Raw genomic sequence first — 19691 nt, forward strand, 5'->3', positions numbered from 1 at the left:
AATTTTCCGGAAAAATCGTTCAAATTTTTGGAAAAATTAGGGTTGCAACAGCACAAAACTCAGAAACTTTTGGTGGTTAATTTTTTCCCGCACTTTAGCTGCTTTTAATGAGTTTGTAAAATAAAACTTTATATCGTTCTTATTTATTTGAAAATCAAATGCATTTTTTCTAAGGGATTTTTTGAAGAACTGGCCAGAATTTTTAATAGAATTTTTTTTCCTCCCCAGTAGAAATCTTATAAGTGACCACCTCCACTGTCCGTAGATGTCATGGTAAGATCGAGAAGATTATACCTCATGTAATATTTACGTATCTGCATACAGAATACACATATCGAATTGATAATAAAATTTTTCTTATGAAGACCGATAAAATTCTAATTGTGACAGCTAGCTTATCTCTCATAACTCTCACACTTACCATTGATGGATCGTTTGCGAGCGGTCGTTATGGTGGCAGTGCTGCTACTTACTGTCTTTTCGTTAGGTTAGTTAATTTTTAATTTCAAAATGATTTATAGTCCAGAAATTATTTTCATTCATCCAACAATTAATTGTTCAACGAACTCTCACACTTTTTAGTTAGTTTTGTACTATGGTTATCAATCATATGATGAAGTTTTCAATGACAGTGACGTATTCGGCACAGTTCGGAATCAGCCAGAAGGTCATTTTGAAAAAAAACCTTCAATATTTAGAGATTATGTCAGTGATAATCTCAGGTGATGATAGCTAGTCGACCGCAAACATAATAGGCGTTCCCTGTTTGTTTTCACTGGGACGTCACTGGGACGTAACGATCTTGGATGACATTCCTTGAAAGAAAAAAGCAAGCACAGCACATAGTACAAGGGCAAAGAAGTACGCACTAGCAATAAAAAAATTTGGTGCTAAGTCAAAGTAATGTTACATTAACTTTTTTGATTTCTGGATGCTGCCTGCGTGAATCCACATTTTTAAAATGATATGCCTCTGATGGAACTATATGACTTCACATGAGATATTAGCAGGAGAAAATAAGCAGAAGACTCCAAAAGAATTGTTTCAACCATGACAGTCCTAGTTTTGCGTTTTGAATAACTCAAACTAAGTTCTACCCCGGAAGAAATCCCTATTTCCGGATGGAAAAGTATGTTAGAGTAGGGAAAATAGCAACCATTTTATTACACCACCTGTTTGGCCACCTTGTAGTGTTTACCTTTTGCAAAAACTAAGCTTTCTCGTAGCAAAAACCATGCCTTGAGAGTGATCAACTAAAAAAAATAGATTCTAAAAAGTTTTTAGGCTGTTACTGTGGTGCTGTTCACTTTGTATAAAGTGATTTAAGTTATAATCTTTGATGTATTAACCACTTTAAGAGGAACATGGTTATACATAACACATTTGAAAAAACTCCTTCAGCTGAGATAACATTTGATACATACTGTATCTTATATAAATCACTTTCGCACTTTAGTTATCCCTAAAAATTACAAATGATGGAAATATTCTATGCAACTCTTATTAATTATTTTTTATTATAGAATAATAAGAATTATGTATTGTAATATAATAAATAATTAATATTAATATTATAATAATATAGCAATTATAAATTATATCATTATAATACTAATATTAATTTCTTTTATATAGCTCGACTCTTGTTAGCGAAAAAAAATGTTTTGTGATTGAAACGACAAGCACGTAGGGTTGTGAGATTATTTCGGAAACTGAATCTTATTTAGCATCGACTAAAAAAATACCATTTTTAAAATATTTAGGCTGCTATGCTGCTGGTCCTCATCCGATTATTGTTCCCGATCAACTTCGACATGTAGCCTCTGAACGTGATGGGTGAGTTCTCTGCTTGGAACTGAAACTGTTCCTAAAACCTTCTTGGAAAATACTTTTAACGGGAAATTTTCCTCAATAACTCATAAATTTAAGGAGTTTTCGATATAACTCCTCGCTTCGTCTACCAGATGTCGTATCAGTAATGGAATACTTTGTGCAAATCCAACCATATTATCCAGCTCCAGAAGTCCATTACAACGATAGTAAGGCGAATTCCTCTCACTTCTGACCATCTCTAAAGATCAGAATATTTGAAAAGAAAAAAATTCTTAATCCAGGCAGAAACATGACGTTTGATGGATTTGTTCTAATGTCTATGGTGGTGAAGAAGCCTACAAATGTTATAACATTAAATGCACTGAACATTGACGTCTCGGATCTACATCTCAAGGATCTGTTACAAAACGAAATTCGTGTGAAGGAGAGGAGTAAGTTAACAGATTTATCGTAGAACAAAAAACTTTAAATAAAAAAATATTGATGAACTGCGGCACGCTCCAAAACTTCGTACAGCTAGGATTATAGTTTACTATGTACAGATACAGCTCAAAGAAATCCAGAACGATTCTTACTTGAAAGGTAATAACTCATAATTTAGAATATAATAATGTTACTCAACGTTTGATAATACATCTAACCGATGAACTCCCTGCTGGATTAGTACTTACTCTTTCAATCAATTATACTGGTTTGATAAATCCATACACCGACGGCGGACTTTTCTATACCTATTATCTGGATACAGATGGTGAAGTACAGTAAGTTTTTCCTGAACGTCAATGGTGAACTGTTATTCGGGAAAAAGTAATTTAGTTGGATGATTGCTACACAAATGGAAGCATTTGGTGCACGTTCAGTGTTTCCATGTTTCGATGAGCCGGCTTTCAAAGCGGTATCCAGCGTTGAATGGTCTTACAGTGTACGAATCTTGTTGCCTTGGGGCATTTCAGGTGTTCCGTCTTCAACTAATTTTCCCCTCTTCACATGTTCCACTCGGGAACACAATGCGAAATAAGGGAGTGGAATTAGAGTATGCATTTGCTACCTATTGTATGATCGCTGATGGGGATTTACTACCAGGATTTCAGGAACGGCTGGTCTATGGCAACGTTCCCACCGACACCAATCATGTCAACTTATTTAGTTGCATTCACTGTAGGACCATTTGAATCACATACCGTTATAAACAAAGATGGAATACTGGTAAGGATTCGGCTTTGATGCGTCATTTACAGCCATAGTTTTGTCTCAATTCGATCAACGAATCCGCAAATGTTCCATAAAATTCCTCTAAATTCCAAGGGTCCAGAAATTTGGGACATTGCCTGGATCTACGAGCTCCTTATAATTCACAGATCCAGCGGTATTCATGGTCCCTAAACTAAACCGTCATGCAGGCGGAAGGTCAAAACTCATCCAGAACCTGGTGTGGTTGTGTGGCTAAGTTGAATATTCCAGAGAAAAAAGTAAAATAATTGTGCAGTAAGGATTTTTCACTGACATACGATGTAACATCACATTAAGGGTAATTGCACACATTTCTTACGTTGTAAACTGCAGATTATTTCCACTATCTTTCCATGGTTTCAGGATCTTAGAATCCAAACAGAAACCTTACTAGCAGTGATCCAGCTCCAAATCAAATGGTAGCTTAGGATTCCTATAGAAAATTGTGTCTTAGCGTTAAAATGAATCGAAATGAAATTAGAAGTAGAGTTTGATCAAGCCCCAAATCCATGAATTTGTCTGGTAGAGTTCAATAAACCCCCACATCCATAAATTTGCTTGTCACTTTCTCGACATTCGGATATTGGGAAATTATAGTACCCGCCGTGTGCATTCCTCCGAGACAATCTGCGCTGCTCTTTTAAAGAGGATATTCTGGATTAGAGAGTTCCAGTAGAACCTTCCAATACAAATGTGGTCAAAACCAGACTTAAATTGCCTCTTTTTCTCAATCCTCAGTCAAATCATGTGATTTGAGGGCAACTGCAGCACATGAGACATTGGTCCTGGATTCAAATTGCCGAGGCCATTTTTTTCACATGTACTTTGAATTGTCATATAATTTTACGATGGAGAAAAAAGTGCTCCTGATGGAGTATCTCGAATGTCAGTAAGAAAATGTGGCATACGAGAGATATTTTCTATTTCAAGGAAATATTTCCTGCGTAAACGAAATTTCCACACGTAGAATGAAAATGCATCGTTATGCAGCTTCTGTAGTGGAATTTTTAGGTCATTGTTATACTTGTAAGTACGTCACAAGAAAAGAAATCTTCGGACTACTGCACAATTTATAATAATAATTGAATAAAATTTATCAAAATTCCCTGCGGTACCTCTTAGTTCTTGCGGTACAGCTGTATATGTATGTGAATATACAAGATCATTTTGAAAAAAAAATCAAAAAAATCATGAAAATTCTGAAATAATTTAGTTGGACCTATAAAGGAGTTAAACCTGTCTCCCTGGACGTTGAACGTTCACGAACGTGTATCTTTAGGGAAACATTTGAATTTTCATATCATTTTTAAATTTTTCAAAACTATTTTGCACAGAAGTATTTTTGTTATAATCTCATCTCATAAATGTGCTGTACTGAAAAAAAAAACTAAGAGAAAAAATACTGCAAAACATTTCAAGGTATCACTATTTTAAATAAACATTGAGTAACTTTAAGATGAGACGTGGATCCTGACATTGTCTTAAGAGGAGTAAATAAAAGGTAAAATTAGACAACTGTACTTTTGCATATATTTTCTTATTTTATATGTGTTTATATGTTTGTTAATTTTTTATATATATTTGATATATTTGTATTTTTTTTAAACTCACAATATAATAATATATTATACAATGATAATATTACCAACAACGTTGATGAGGGTTGATTTTAGGTGCGCTCATGGGGATGGACCGGACAACGAGAATACCTCAAATTTGCGGCAGAAACAGCCGCTGAGTGCCTACATCAAATGACTTTGTATACGGGCGTTAAATTCCCAATCAACAAATGCGGTAATGGATTTTATCCATAGAGAGCTTATACAATGGGTTAAATTCTCAATTTTTTTTTACAGATAATGTGGGACTTCCACAATTTCCCTCTGGTGCAATGGAAAACTACGGGCTTCTTTTGTACAAATATCAGCTCATCCCCTTCAATCCATATGTAAGTTAATGCTTTGCGCAAAAATTTCCTTACGACTACTGTATTCGTTTTCTCTCCTCTCTGCCTTAATAAAAGAACCGAATCCGGAATTTGCTCGATCCAGAGCTCAGTTCAACACTACAGATTGGAACGAAGCTTTTATTTACCGCAAAAAAAGCAACAAATCCTTAACAACATATTTTTACAGGATTTTAAAATATGAGGAAAACGGTTTGAGATTGCAGAAGGGTGGGTATTATACCAAGGTTTTAAAGATTTTTCTAAGATTCGGATGCGAACCACATATCACAGCTAATTATGCGCTTACAAGAAAATCTACAAAAATCTAAAACTTCAGAGGAAGAGAAAAATCTAGAATCTGGAAACAAACGAAATAATCGGAACAATTTACATTTTTTATGCAGTACTAGAATCCGAAATGTTCCAGGTTTTGTAGTTCTTGCTTACGCTCTTTTCTTTGTCAAATTATATGCAGTCAAATTATAATCTCACGTGGATTCAACAATCTTCTTTTTTTCCTCTTTTTCTATTTAATATTTTTTATATTAGCATAGTTGGCAGCAGTCTCATACGCATGGAGCAAATTAATCTTCTATATTATATATTATTATTATTACTCTTCTATATTATTGCTATATTTTTTCTAATTTTTCAGACAACGTCGGTTCTGCAAAAAATAGAATCAGCAAGAGTGTTGTGTCATGAAGTATCCCATCAGGTAAGTAAAAAATTCTTTGTTCCTTCCTTATGAGCAAAGATATAAAAGAAATCTCTGCCAGTGGTTTGGGGATCTGGTCACGGCTAAATGGTGGGATAATCTGTTCCTACATGAAGGATTTGCTGCCTACTTTATGAGATTAATGATGGGAAAAGTGTTCCCTGAAGAAGCGAAATTTGTTGTAAGTATTATCTGCGTGAATTTAATCTACTAAGCATCCCAAGTGCCCTCGGATTTTCAGGACACTACAATGCTTTCGCTTGATCGTGAACAAGCTTTAAATCAGGATGCTGGCCCAACTACTCATCCACTGATCGCATCAGATGGACCCTATTTCGATAGTTAGTTTCCTCTCTATTTCTATACAAAAGTTGGAAAACGATGAGAATATGGAAAATCGGTTATCCAGAAAAATCTCATCCCATAAAAGATGTATAAATAATTTTTAAACATATGCATAACGATAGAGAAGATTAAAATTATCAGAATTATTGCTTGCAGATGTAAACAAAATAATTTAATAATTCTGGCCAAATGCATCTTCTAGAAATCTGGAAGAATTCATTCTGATTCCTGTTGACCAACATAAAATCAATTCTCATGTCCCAAACCTTGTAAACCATGTTCAACCTCAACCTTTTTTTAAACCTCAGTGATTAATCAAAAATCTCCCATAACTAGAGGAAATTCTGTTTTTCAAAAATTTTACGACCAGCCATCTCAAAACTCATGCATTGCTGCCACTTTACAATAATGCCACTATTTTAAAGTATATTTCAATTTCTCGATCTTGATAGGATGCCAATTTCTCAGTTTCTGTACAAAAATTCTCAGAATAGGAACTGAGAGAAAAAAAAATGAATTCTGAAACTGTCCTGGGGAGCAGCGATAAAAACAAATGTGTTTAGAGAACAAAAATGGTTTTTTTTTGTTCAATTTTTAAAGGAGAAAATTTTGTATTTAATATCATTAATAAACAAGCATGATTAATGAATATATATATATATATATATATATATAATATTCCCTCTTCTGAAAAAACCTGAAATATCACTAAATTTTAGAGATTACATACAAAAAAGGCTCAGCGCTTCTACGAATGTTGTCAGACGTTTTGGGACAGGAGGTGTTCCAAGATGGAATCAGGGAATATATCAAATCTCATGAATATGGCACAGCTTCACATTTAGACCTATATACTTCCCTGACTGAGGTTAGAAATGAAACACTATTATATGAGAACGGGAAATTACTTTAATTATTAAGAGATGACAAAAATTCTACTAATTTTATCACTTCAGGCGGCCGCTCGAGCGAAAGTTAAAGGTTGCTGCTCTTACAATATAAATGTTACGGATCTGATGGAGCCGTTCTCGCATCAGGAAGGTTTCCCACTGATAAATGTACACTACGATAAATTCTTCTATGAACTGAGTCAAGAACCTTATAACGGTGAGTCTCCATACTTTCTGAGCTCTGAGAGAGTGGGACAGAAGAGATAGGCAGCGAGAATGAATGGGCTACTGCGGACACACAGCGGTCATCCAGATGAACATAAGTACCAGTGATTATACAAAGATCAATACTTCCAGAAACATCGGATAGTCCACCATCACCTTGGAACTATACGTGGATAATTCCCGTTCGAACGGAAAGTTTCGAATTACCGGAGGGCGAGGTTCACTGGATGATGTCACGTTCTAAGAGAGGCAAGTGACCTCCTATGAACAACGTGCTAACAGTGTGCTAAAATATATGAATAAATAATAATATAATATATACGCTAAATAATAATAATATAATAAAATGCTGATATAATAATAATGTAATATATATGAAATGTATAGGCTAAAATAAGGGGATTTGTATCCATTATTGGTTAAAGATACATCTAGAACCGTTCACGGATAAAACCGTATTTCCGTATTTTCTTCTCAAAATTACACAATCAGGCATTAATCAAACAGAATAAAAATTTTTCTTTCTACTATAATGTCAAAATAATCAGTCAGAGTCAATCAAGTGAGTCAATCAGTGACATTTTCAAATAAAAGATTGATCCGTCACAACGTTGACAGAACCACTCGGATTAATGGGACCAATTCTTTTTTTTCCTCATATATACTGATCCTGAAATGCTTTTGTTATTACAGTGAAGGTGTATAGCCTCAATAACGAAAAACACAACTATCGTCTAGTTTCGTACACTTCCGCTACCTATGGCAGGTACCTTTTCTAGCTCAATCTTTTTTTTCTTTTTTTTTCCTTCTTTTTTTTGTTCAGAAAATTTCAGAGATTCAAAGATACTTTGTATCGAAACAAAATTATAGTTTTTAAAAGCTTAACAAGCAATCTCCACAAATCTGGCAAAATATGGTAAATATGTAAATTTACCATTTTCTAAACGAAAAATTTTTGAAACCTGCAATTGTTTTCCAAAACATAAAGAGTATGACGGTTTTTTTCAGAGTTCGCTACGATAACGAAAGTTTAAATGCTATCCTGGAGAAAATTACCACGGAAGATGTGCCTATTGGTGTAAAAATTACACTTGTTGGAGACGAAGTGGCATTAATCAAGTAAATTTAATATTGTTATCTATATAAATGTATTTATTTCACATTCTCAAAATTTTACAACACCTTAAATGCTCCTTAGTGCCTAGTTTAAGTAAAATGTTTGAGGGGATAACATAATATTTCCCAGTGTGGAGTTTTAAAGGGACATATGCATTCGAAATTTTCACATTTATTGCATAATAATAACGATGATAATAATAATAATAATAATAATAATAATAATAATAATAATAATAATAATAATAATAATAATAATAATAATAATAATAATAATAATAATAATAATGACAGTAATAGTAATAGCAATAATAATGAAAAGAGCAGTATTTAACAATAATAACAATAATAATAATAATAATAATAATAATAGTAATAACAATAATAATAACAGTAATAATAAAAATAAAGCAATAATTATAATAATTAGTAACAGTACATAGTAATAATAATAGTAAATAATAGTAATAATAAATAATGATAATAATAATAATTAATAATAATAATGCTTTTCACACTTATCCCTCGATAAAGTGTTCCCAAAACCTGCATGGATCTACCCTCGACTCATTATAAGATAGGGATTGTCGCGAGTTCTCATTAAAATCACTGCAACATTTAAATAAAATTTCTCTGTGGTTCTCTATCTTCTATTTTTTTAAAAATTAGACCTTTCTTCAGGAATTCAAAGAAAATCTGGTAGACTTCCGAAAATTAGCATGCATGAAAAAAGCAGTCTATTTTCCTCTCATACATACAAAATTACTACTTATGTATTTTTATTTATGTAATAAGCCATACATATGTAGCTGTTAAATACTATTCAAAATTTTCGTTGTTTTTCAGACGTCAAATAAGTAGAGGCCTTCCATATTCATACGATCGTCTACTTAACGTACTGTCTACAGTCTACAATACACCATCAACAGATGATCCATCATTCACCTTAGCGGATCTTGTACTACCACAAATGGAGTTCTTTGCCAGCCTCATGCAGGATAGCATTGATGCACCATTAATTGATGTAATTTCGAAAAATTACTATAATTCTGCGAAAAAATTACTTCTAATTGATTTGATGGATTTCAGAGATTCTTCAACAAAGTATTCGGGAAGATCTATAAGCCAGAACTATGGGAGTCCGCAGACTCCTGGAATGCGAAGTCTGCTTTTTTTTCTACTTTCTTTATTTATATCTTATTTATTCCGGAAATCAACGGATTACAGTGCGTTCAAATATGCCTTCTTACCGTATGCTGTCAAATACAATATTGGAGATGCTGTTCAGAGGGCTAAGAAAGTTTTTAAAGAAATTGATGTTAACTGTGCAGCACTTCAAAGTAACAATGGAAGTTCTTGGTGCAGTGGGTGAGTTTATCGGAAGCAGATCATGGCAGAAAATCAATTCAAAGCCTTTACAGTTCTCATATTTAACAGTTAGGCTCTCATTATTTAAAAAAAATGTCTAATATTCAAGAAAAAAAAAGCAAAAGAGCTGTTTATGACAACTGGTCGAAACCTTCTGGATGGAAAATATTATTATGTGTTACTTCTGTTAAAATTTCGTATCTGATTTGTGAACGATCATGTCATATTTTTTTACTGTGAATTTTAGAGCAAAATTTTTAAATGTAAAGTTGAGGAAGAGTTATTAAGTGCTATTAGGATGACTTTAAAAAAAAGGGAATTAATTTGAGGAGTATTTCTACCTGCACAATCATATACATAGTTGAAACGGTAGCGACCCTAATAATATGTTATGCAAAAAAAAAGTGTGTATAGAAATGAGAGAAGAACAATTGGATAAGAAAAAAAGGAAGAAAGGATGCTATCTTAATATCAATATTTTAATATACTTTGAGGAACTATCCAGAAATGCTTCCAGAGTGTCCGTCGAAATTCATCGAGCCGCGTACTGTGCTGCTGGAAAATATGACAATGAACGCGGCGAGAATTACGATAAATTAATGAACTACTATAGCGGAGAGGTTAAAGTAAATCCATACTTCTTCCAAGAATACCGCGCGTTATTAGAAGGAATGGCATGTACGGAACTACCCGGACGATTGGAAACGTATGTACAAAGTTCTGCTCAATTAAAATACCGTTCTCATCTGTTTCACTCCAAAAACAAAATCCAGTACAAATTCAGGTTGATTGAACTCTTCCTCGAGTCTCCTCTGCAACCTTCAATGATTTTTGGTTGGTTTAAATCAAATCCAAAAGCGTCGGATGCTCTCTATGGATACCTTGACGTGAGTGTTCCTCAGTTTAGTTCTATTTGATTTCATTCAATTCTACTTAACCAGGATTTTTAGAGAAAATCCGATTCAGTACTCAAATACGATGGTCTTTCCTCATACTTCGATGCTATGACGTACAACTGGAGGTCTAAAACAAGGCTACAGCAGGTGCTGGGATTTTTCTTTTCCGAAAAACTAAGAATAAGAGCCTACCTGGAGCTGTCAACCCTAGCAAATTTATATACGAATTTTGAAAAAATGCTTAGCGATGTTGGTTCTGGATGTAAATATCATCCTAGTCTGATAATGACAATTCAATTCCTTTCGGATACAGATTATTTCACTTCTAAGAGAATTTTTTCTAGTTCACCAAGTTGCATCAAAAGCTTTTACAAAAGCTGAACAAGGAACAGAAAGCACTTTTCGATAAATATGAAGAAAAAATCAAGAAAAATATTGAATGGTCTGAACAACATCTACCATCCATAATGAGATGGATGTACGACAAATTGGTGGTTGTTCGAAAACTTTTATGGAAGAAGAGGTTTGTGCGTATGCTGTTCCTGCAATCCTGAGTAGTTTTCATAGCTAATCCCTATTTTTTCAGACTCCCCGGAACAATTGCACCAAAACAATACGATCTTGAAATCACTCCCTATATACCAGGATCAGGCAAATATATTTACTCCAAAAATATGACATTCGATGGTAAAGTTACGGTACGTTGTATAAATTTGTGGCGGGACCTCGTTGCAATCACAGGATCGAGCAGAAATTTAGGTAAAATTCATTGCCACAGAAGAAACTTCAGAGATTGTTTTGAATGCTCATAGACTGGTGATAGATCCAGACTCTATTGTAGTGATGGATAATCAGAATAAAACGATAAGTAAGTTTTCCTTTTTTTTTTTTGAAAGTTCAAATGTTGAGTATCGGTAATTTTGCCATTTTACAGAAGTTATCACAACGAGAGTCACAAAAGACTACGACAACGGAATCCTTCATATACCAGTTGGGGAGAAACTTCGTCGTAATTCCCAGTACTATATGACAATTTCGTATTATGGATTTATTTTCGACAAACCACAAGATGGTGTCCTCAGCAACTATAACTATTACGAATTTAATGGAAAACAAGGGTAAGCACAGAACATCGATGTGTTCTTAGTGGAATTTCTCAGTATCCATAGCGATATATGTTTACCTGACAGAAGTGGAGCTCATTTTTTTCTTCTAGGTGGATCTTCAGCACTGATTTTGAGGGTGGTCCAAGTCCTCGATCGTTACTTGTCTGCTGTGACGAGCCCGCCTATAAGGCTGCATTCAAAGTGAGCCATTTCGAAGCAATAAAGATTGGATTAAAATCGATACTTGCTCCTTCCTGAACGAGTAGAAAATAATTTTTTTATAGTATTTTTTTATAGTTTCCCAGGAAGGATCGTTTTGGAAAAAGTACTCTACAATTTTGTTATCAGCAATGTTTTGTATATAAAATCTCCACATTGAAAGTTATAGCATTCTTAACCAATTAGGGACAAAATGTACGATAAAAAACGTGCACACACAGTGGGATGATCAACTTGAATCGTGCTCTCAGGTGATGAATGACTGGAAAATATTTTCAGTAGCAAAAATATGAAGATTAAACATAGTTGTTGATTCTTACCTCATTCTTATTTTTCCTCAAAGAAATTACATTATTCTACTTGCTGCTTTGAGTTCCTGAGGAAGAAAGTGAAAATTTCTGACCTTTTAGATCACTGTTCGTCATCCAGCCGACATGACTGCTTTATCCAACATGATTAACACGGACACCACGATGGGCAAAGATGGATGGGCGGTGACAAGCTTCCAGAAAACACCTCCAATGGTATGATGCGGTACTTTTTTCAATTTTATTAATCATCTAAGCAATTCTTCACAGTCCTCTTACCTGGTTGCGATCTCCGTGGGTCATTTTTCGTCATTGTCAGCCGTATCTGAAACTGGCGTACTAGTAAGAGTATTCTCGTGGACAGGAATGGAAAAATATGCTGAATTCTCCGTAAAAGTAGGTTTCTTTCAATTTGATCGTAGATTTTTACGAAATAAGAAAATAGAAGAAAATAGAAATAGAAAAAAAGAAGATAGAAGAACGAAATAAGAAAATAGAAATAAGAAAATCTCATAATTTAAGGTAATGGCTGCTTCCGTTGACTACATGAGCAACTACTTTAATTCCCCATATCCACTAAATAAACTTGGTAGGTTCATTCTAGTTCGCAGGAAAGAAAAAATAATAAATAACAAATAATAATAAATAAATAAATAAGTGATAACAATGAATAGTAAACAAGTAAAAATAAATAATAATGAACGCTTAAAACAAAAAACATCACTCACAACGCACTGCATCCTCACTGTTTAAGGAGGACATAACATTAAAAATAGAGAAGCTGTAGAAATATTCAACAGTGAGAGGTAATGAGGAGTGATGAGTTACTGTATTCCTCGTTTCCTTTTCTCCAGCTGTTGTTTGATCTGATTTTGGTTTCATTCTTTAAAGTTCAAATATTTTTTTAAAGATATTATTGCTCTGCCCCAATACACCGGTACCATGAGCGCTATGGAAAATTGGGGTCTTATAATCGGCAAGTAAGTCACAATCTTTAAAACTCAATTCTAAATATCCACAAAAATTTCTTTCAGCTACAAACTTCTAATGATAGATCCAGAATACGCTAGTGCGGCAGTTGTTGGAAAAGTATCTACTGTTGTAGCTCATGAAGTTGCACACCAGGTTTACTCGATTACAATAATAAATAGAATTTTCTCTATAAATTCTTTTGAAAAATTCTTTCCAGTGGTTTGGTGATCTTGTAACAATGGATTGGTGGTCGAATCTGTTCCTAAACGAAGGATTTGCAGAGTACTGGTCTCTTAATGCAGTCAACGACACCTTCACCGATCAACGAGCGTATTCGGTCCGTTTTCTGGAACACGAAATCCGGAATATTCATCACAAAGAGCATGTATTCTGTCGTTTACAAAATTAAAATCGATCTACAAAACTAAAAATTTTAAACATCAAAAATTGGAGGTACACACATGTATAAGCACTTGTACTCGGAGCTAATTAATTTTTTTTTTACCTGCCAGGCCCCACTGCAGGAAGCTGCAAAGTGGAAATAAGCGGAAAAACCTGACTAATTTTTATTTTTAAATAACTTAGAGTTAATATTACATTAACTAATTAATTCTCCTACACGAAAACAAAGGATGGTCTCAACGGATGCGAAGAAGATAGGAGGAATTATCCAAATCTCGAACCAGGTTAACCAGATTTCGTTGGACATGTGAAATCATTCAGTAAACAACTTTTCAACAAAAAGAAATATACATCGAAATTTTGTAGATTCCATTAAATCCGAATAGAACTCTTTTGTGGTTAGCTAGTAATAATAATAACAACTGTCAGTTACTATTATGTGTCGACATTCCCTATTATCGGGATTATATCATCATTTAATAAAAATCTGAGCAGATATAGTCTTTTTCAGGAGTATTTCCGATTCATAGCCACAACGAAAGCACTTTGGGATGATTGTGGAGAGACGCCATTCCCAATACTTACGGATGAAAGTGGTTTGTTCACGTCAGCAGTTTATAAGAAGGTGAAAAATTATTATCATTTTTCATCGTTTTCAATAATTTCATATTTTGCATTTGAATCATATCTGGATACATGATTTTTTTTTGTTTTCTTTTAGGGAAGTGCTTTGTTGAACACACTCTCCCATACTCTTTCGCCGGAAACACTCCAGAAAGGTCTCCGCAGTTATGTTTCCAAGAAAGCATATGGAAATGCAAAGCCAGCAGATCTATGGGCAGCATTAACAGAGGTTACTATTAAACTTCTAAATATTCTCTATAGTAATCTGAATAGTATAATAATCAATATAATAATGATCTAAATAATATTATAATCTATATAGATTATAGTAATCCCTGTCAAAGCGAAGAAGGAGAGTTTTATTAGAACTTAAAGGACCACGAGAGAAAAAGAAAACAAAAGAGAAATTATCCGTAACTACAACACAAACATACTAGTGCAGATAAAGCTAATATTTCGAGGAACGTGTCGCAATGTTTCTGGAAAATCCATAATTTCAAATATTAGTAAAAACTGCGACAATCTCTAGATTTTACTTTGTAATCTCTTACAAGAAATCTCTGCCAAAAACACTTCACTCGTGCTTCTTTCTGGAATTAGCTCGCAGTTCTTCGTTAAAAGCGCATTTTTGCAAATTTTTCTGAAATTGAACATGCAAAAGATTGGATAACCTGTGCAAAGCGGAGAGACTCGACGAGTTGTTGCGGACGCGTTGCGGTCCCCTGGGCAAACATAAGTTTCTCCCACTATATGTAGTTATATCACATTAATTGGTCGAATTTTAGGCCAGCGCAGAGGACGGGGTGAAAGGTTGGGATGGACGAAATCTGGATGTTTCTACTTTTATGGATTCATGGACTAATGAGGTATACTAGAAGATTTCTGAATATTTCAAGATCTCCTTGTTCCTTTTAATACTTAGTGTGAATACCGTATTGCTATTTGTTTTAATTGAACTTCTCATTGCGCTATACAATGGTAAGTTGAAGGCTTTTGACTGGAAAATCTAGTAGGCTAACTAGTCAAAATAAACACTGTTAACCTGGGTCTTTTTGACGGTTTCCACACAGTTCTTGAAATAAAAATATTTAGGGATCGTATCCAATCCTGAAACTCAAGTATGATATGGATAATAGCCGAGTGACATATGAGCAAGAATCCTGCTCCGGAGGCAGTGCTAGCAACACCACTTGGTATATTCCAGTAGTGAGCAAAACTTGGGATAAATCATTCCAATATTCCGAAGGTGAATTCGGCATGAGTTTAAATCAAATCAAAAAAAAATCAATAGATCAAATCACTTATGTACTCGAAATAAATTTCAGAGTTGAACTGGTTCCACGGAAAAGATGGTTCCTCTCAAAAATGGTCGCAAATATACCCAATGAAAAGAATTGATAATATCAGACGTACGGTGAGTATGTAGCGCAATCCCGAGCGAACATGGAGTAACTTTTGAGGATTTTCAGTCATTTTTACGTACGTACTATGATAATGCGAATTGGGCCTCATTGCTGAAGAATGTATACGTGGTTAAAGATTCGACAACATTGGGTGCGATTCTGGATGATGCGTGGTTTTTCCTCATGTATGTTTTGCAGCTGATATTATGGTCCCAAATCAGTATTTCACTACATACTGAAATCCCTCTAATGGAATTTCTATCAGCAATAATTTAAGATTTTAGGTTTTTGCGTTTCCAAAGAAAAATATGGTTTTATTTTTGTACCGTTTTAGATTTTTTCTTTCGTCTTACAACATAAAACACAAAACATATGTAGCTCCCAGATGTGTTTATTATGTTGTATCGAAATTCAGGAGTTCATAATCCCAACTATTACCACGGGTTTCAATGGAAATACTTGAAACTTCCCATATTGTCCTGGGAACTGGAATATTAGAAAGTTATCACTTCTCAAAAATGCTGTTTAAAAACTAGCACGGAATCAACGTCACCAACATTCCATTGTTGCCATTATAGGCATGGAAAAGCTTCCATTTCATCCTTTTGTTACAAAAAAAATTAAGAATTTGTCCGAATATTAGACATGGGACGTGTCAGAGACTGATATCGTCTTAAATTCAACCTGGATCATTAATTTTGATTAATTTCTCCTCTACAAATTTAGACTTAAAAAGTACGCTGAGCTAACTTTGTGAAATTACTGCTGGATGAGTAAAATTTATAGGTGTTGGGTGTTAATGTTAATAAAAAATACAACCATTTACTAAAATTGCAAAACAGTTCTTAATTTATTCTTTAGGAAAGGTAGCTACACGTGGACGCAATTTCTGGACTTGACAAGAGAAATAATGTGGAAGAATGACTTAATTCCATGGACAGTTGGATTGCAATTCATGCGCAAAATGTATGAAGCATACCGATTCCACGCAGATAACAGAAGAATTCTGGTAAGTATCAGTTGCCCGAACTCGTTGATGTAGAGCTCTGGATGATCAACTCCAGAGATACAGCTTCCTTAGGAGTTTCTATGAGTTCTTTTCTTAACAATATCCTCATATAATCTTTTTTTACCTTCTAGAAATACCTGATTTATATGGGAGAATCGTCATATCTTACTATACACGAGGCAATGAAACCTAGCCCTTACTGGGATCAACAGTATGTTATTCAATCCTTAGTGATGGCATTTGAAATAACCTTTATTTTTAGAATACTTGGAGGTGAACTCGCGGAATGGATGTGCCGTCTGAATAATTCTGAATGTCTTAAAAGAGTAAACATCCAATTCAATAACTTTGTTTCAAAATGTAGTACTAGCAGAACTGGAACAGCTCAATGTGTGGGGTAGGTCAGAGGACTTAATAAATCCAGAAAGATTTATTGAAAATCCAATCTGTTCAAGTGTGATTCCTGATTATCGGGCTACAATGTACTGTTACGGTCTGAGACAGAATCCGAAAGCCCACGATTTGATCTATTCGTTACAAAAATATTTTGCTCGAAATGCATTTTACTTTAATCGTGATCGCCTCAATTTATTGTATGGGTTGTCATGTCTCAATGACTTCGGGTTACAGAAAAAGTGGGTCATCTTTTCCTAATTTTTCTTCCTTCAATTCGTTGGGATTTACTGTAACGGATTACGTTAAAGTTATATCCATCGTGTTCTGGATGGCCTTCTACCTGCGGAATTCATTCTTTACATTGGAGAAAATGATGTTACTGGAAATATGCTATACGACTTTTTTGTTGAAGAGATTCGAAAGGTATTACTTTGGCTAAATCTCGTGTTTTTCTTGAAGTGGAAAAATATCAACGGAATTGACTTGCAGATCCTCAACTCCGACATCGGGTTTGATTTTTACGTTGAAGCGATGATCACTGATTGGTCTCGTAAGGATCAAATACAGAAGGTCAGTTAAAATACCTTGGTGACCTATCTGGCTCTTTAAAATTTATCCTAGAAACTGTAAAACATTTCTTCGTGTTTTAAGCTGATCAACTTCAAGTTTGAAGAGGACTACAAGTTCCTGAATAAAGAGCAGCGAGACGTATGGGAAGATGCCATAAAAACTGTCGTCGAAAGGGAATCATGGGTACGATCGATTGAAAAAGAAATTGATGCTTGGCTGGATTATAACGCAAAACACAGATTGGATCCAAAAAAAGAGAATCTCGACAAACTGCATGCAGATACAAAACTTTCTACTTTGTAAGAACAACGTAGAAGAAAATTACTATAGAACAGTTATTACAATAAAAGGCAAACATTTAATGTTCTTTTATCTATATTCCCTCATAATCGAGGTTTGAAAATGTTTTTTCCGACCTCAAATATGACTTGTCCAAAAGACAAAAGAAGTCTCACAGCGCGCTCTACGGCTAATCCATTCCCTAACAACAATGGATCGATCGGAACACACATCATCCTTGAGTTCTCAACTTTTCAACTTTTTTTGTTGGAAACGGGCTCCACACACTAAACCGAAATCAGCAGAAGATATCCACATTTTAAAACACTTCAGTAACTTTATCTAGGATTCTACAGAATTGACAACGTTCTAGAGCAATTAAGAAATCAAGAGGAGATTAAACAGCAGTAATTAATAATAGGGGATTGTTAAAGGGACCACACATGGAGGAAAATACATTTGATCTACTAGAAAGCAGCGGAAAATGAAGACTTCGTAGAGTGTTGGATATTTGCATGCGGTCGCTGGACCAGGTGAGGAAATCCAGTCGATGAATGGGATCACTGTGTGCGACGTTCAGGAATGGTGTGATCACGTAACGAATAACACAATCTGTAATTTGTTTTTGATCTACCTTCATAAGGGAAACGTTCCAGAGAAAAAAAATATGAAATCCTGTCATCAACTAGATATTGAATGATTTCACACAGACTTAATCCTACCTCAACATCTTTGGAAAGAAATCCCAACATCCAATACGAGATCAGAAAAATATACCAGAAGATCCTGAAACTAATAAAAATCGATCACAAGAAAGATACGAGTCAAAAATACTCTGACCGACCTACCGTATTCTCAAATAATCGTTTAACGGATATCTGAGATCGCCACGATCTACAGCGCTGAGCCAATGATCAGCTAAACTCCTTTCTCAGTGCTGTCGCTGAACTTCCTCTAAATTTTGTAGAAGAAAAATTACGACCACATTTATGCTCTTGTTAGGATAATCTGCTACGATTCCAGACTAAATGAAAGTATTCATACTATTAATCCTCATCTAGACTTTTCCAGGTTACGTTCCATGAAAAATAACGGAAATCTTACAAACCAGTATACTTTCATAAAACCAACAGTTGTAGCTATAAGTTTAAGAGATTCCCAATCATTGGAGAAATGTTAGATATTCACAAAAACAGTATTGTTCTTCCAGAAAAAAAAAAACTTTTACTATATCTTTTAAGGATTCACTACCAAGGATAGCTATGCTACCGCAGATTATCATTATTTATCTTCCAATAGGTTATCCAATACACGATTCTCAAAAATACTGTCAAGACGAGGAAATTATGGTTCAAATGGGACCAAATATGCGGAAGTTGGGTCCCCTAGAATGAGTTTACGGTGATACCCTGTTCATAACATTCGTTAGTCTGTTAAAGTACACCTGGAAAGATCGAAAGAGTACACTATGGTGCACGGGGGTTGTACACGAAAGAATCTGAATTTTGCAACTTTTTCATTGAAATTTACCCAGGCACAGTGTTTCCAGAAACACTGACCTTAAAACGACCTCTTTATCTGAATAGAATAACCTTCCAAAGTACACTACGACACGAATTGATTTTTATGTCATGATTGGTGCTTTTTTTTTTTTATTTGCGATAAAACTAATGATGTAACTAAGGGTGTAATCTATAGCTCATCGAAAAAACAAACAGTTCTTATCAGTTAAATGGCATGTGATCAGTTTTATCAATAACACATCTGTAATTCTGATTTATTTGTATCAATCAGAATGCAGAAAATTCTCTATAAGTCAAAAAATCACTTTTAT

At 34.4% G+C, this 19691-nt stretch overlaps 1 protein-coding gene across 2 annotated transcripts; it reads left to right on the top strand.

Annotated features, from left to right (window-relative positions):
• Positions 1 to 426: 426 nt before the first annotated feature.
• On the top strand, positions 427 to 19251 carry RB195_021311 (uncharacterized protein; the record flags this gene model as incomplete). Of its 2 annotated transcripts, none has more annotated exons than XM_064207976.1 (49): positions 427 to 487; positions 1764 to 1836; positions 1930 to 2039; positions 2115 to 2264; positions 2435 to 2594; positions 2650 to 2728; positions 2787 to 2866; positions 2925 to 3039; positions 4737 to 4857; positions 4920 to 5011; positions 5667 to 5729; positions 5791 to 5910; positions 5971 to 6070; positions 6794 to 6942; positions 7031 to 7181; positions 7322 to 7438; positions 7883 to 7955; positions 8198 to 8308; positions 9152 to 9329; positions 9395 to 9468; positions 9533 to 9673; positions 10191 to 10379; positions 10458 to 10560; positions 10624 to 10716; positions 10914 to 11092; positions 11156 to 11267; positions 11329 to 11437; positions 11504 to 11687; positions 11786 to 11876; positions 12305 to 12418; positions 12473 to 12598; positions 12725 to 12791; positions 13113 to 13182; positions 13237 to 13327; positions 13392 to 13511; positions 14088 to 14201; positions 14298 to 14429; positions 14986 to 15066; positions 15293 to 15446; positions 15526 to 15614; positions 15670 to 15788; positions 16465 to 16612; positions 16744 to 16823; positions 16875 to 17009; positions 17068 to 17247; positions 17317 to 17431; positions 17498 to 17578; positions 17660 to 17761; positions 19099 to 19251. In XM_064207976.1, the coding sequence occupies 49 exons, from the start codon at positions 427 to 429 to the stop codon at positions 19249 to 19251; spliced, it is 5649 nt and encodes a 1882-aa protein (XP_064063857.1). The 2 variants fall into 2 exon arrangements, with proteins under 2 accessions (XP_064063857.1, XP_064063858.1); XM_064207977.1 differs by lacking the exon at positions 19099 to 19251 and adding an exon at positions 17818 to 17892.
• Positions 19252 to 19691: the final 440 nt, after the last annotated feature.

The sequence above is a fragment of the Necator americanus genome, chromosome X (assembly GCF_031761385.1).
Source record: "Necator americanus strain Aroian chromosome X, whole genome shotgun sequence".
Classification (NCBI taxonomy): domain Eukaryota; kingdom Metazoa; phylum Nematoda; class Chromadorea; order Rhabditida; family Ancylostomatidae; genus Necator; species Necator americanus.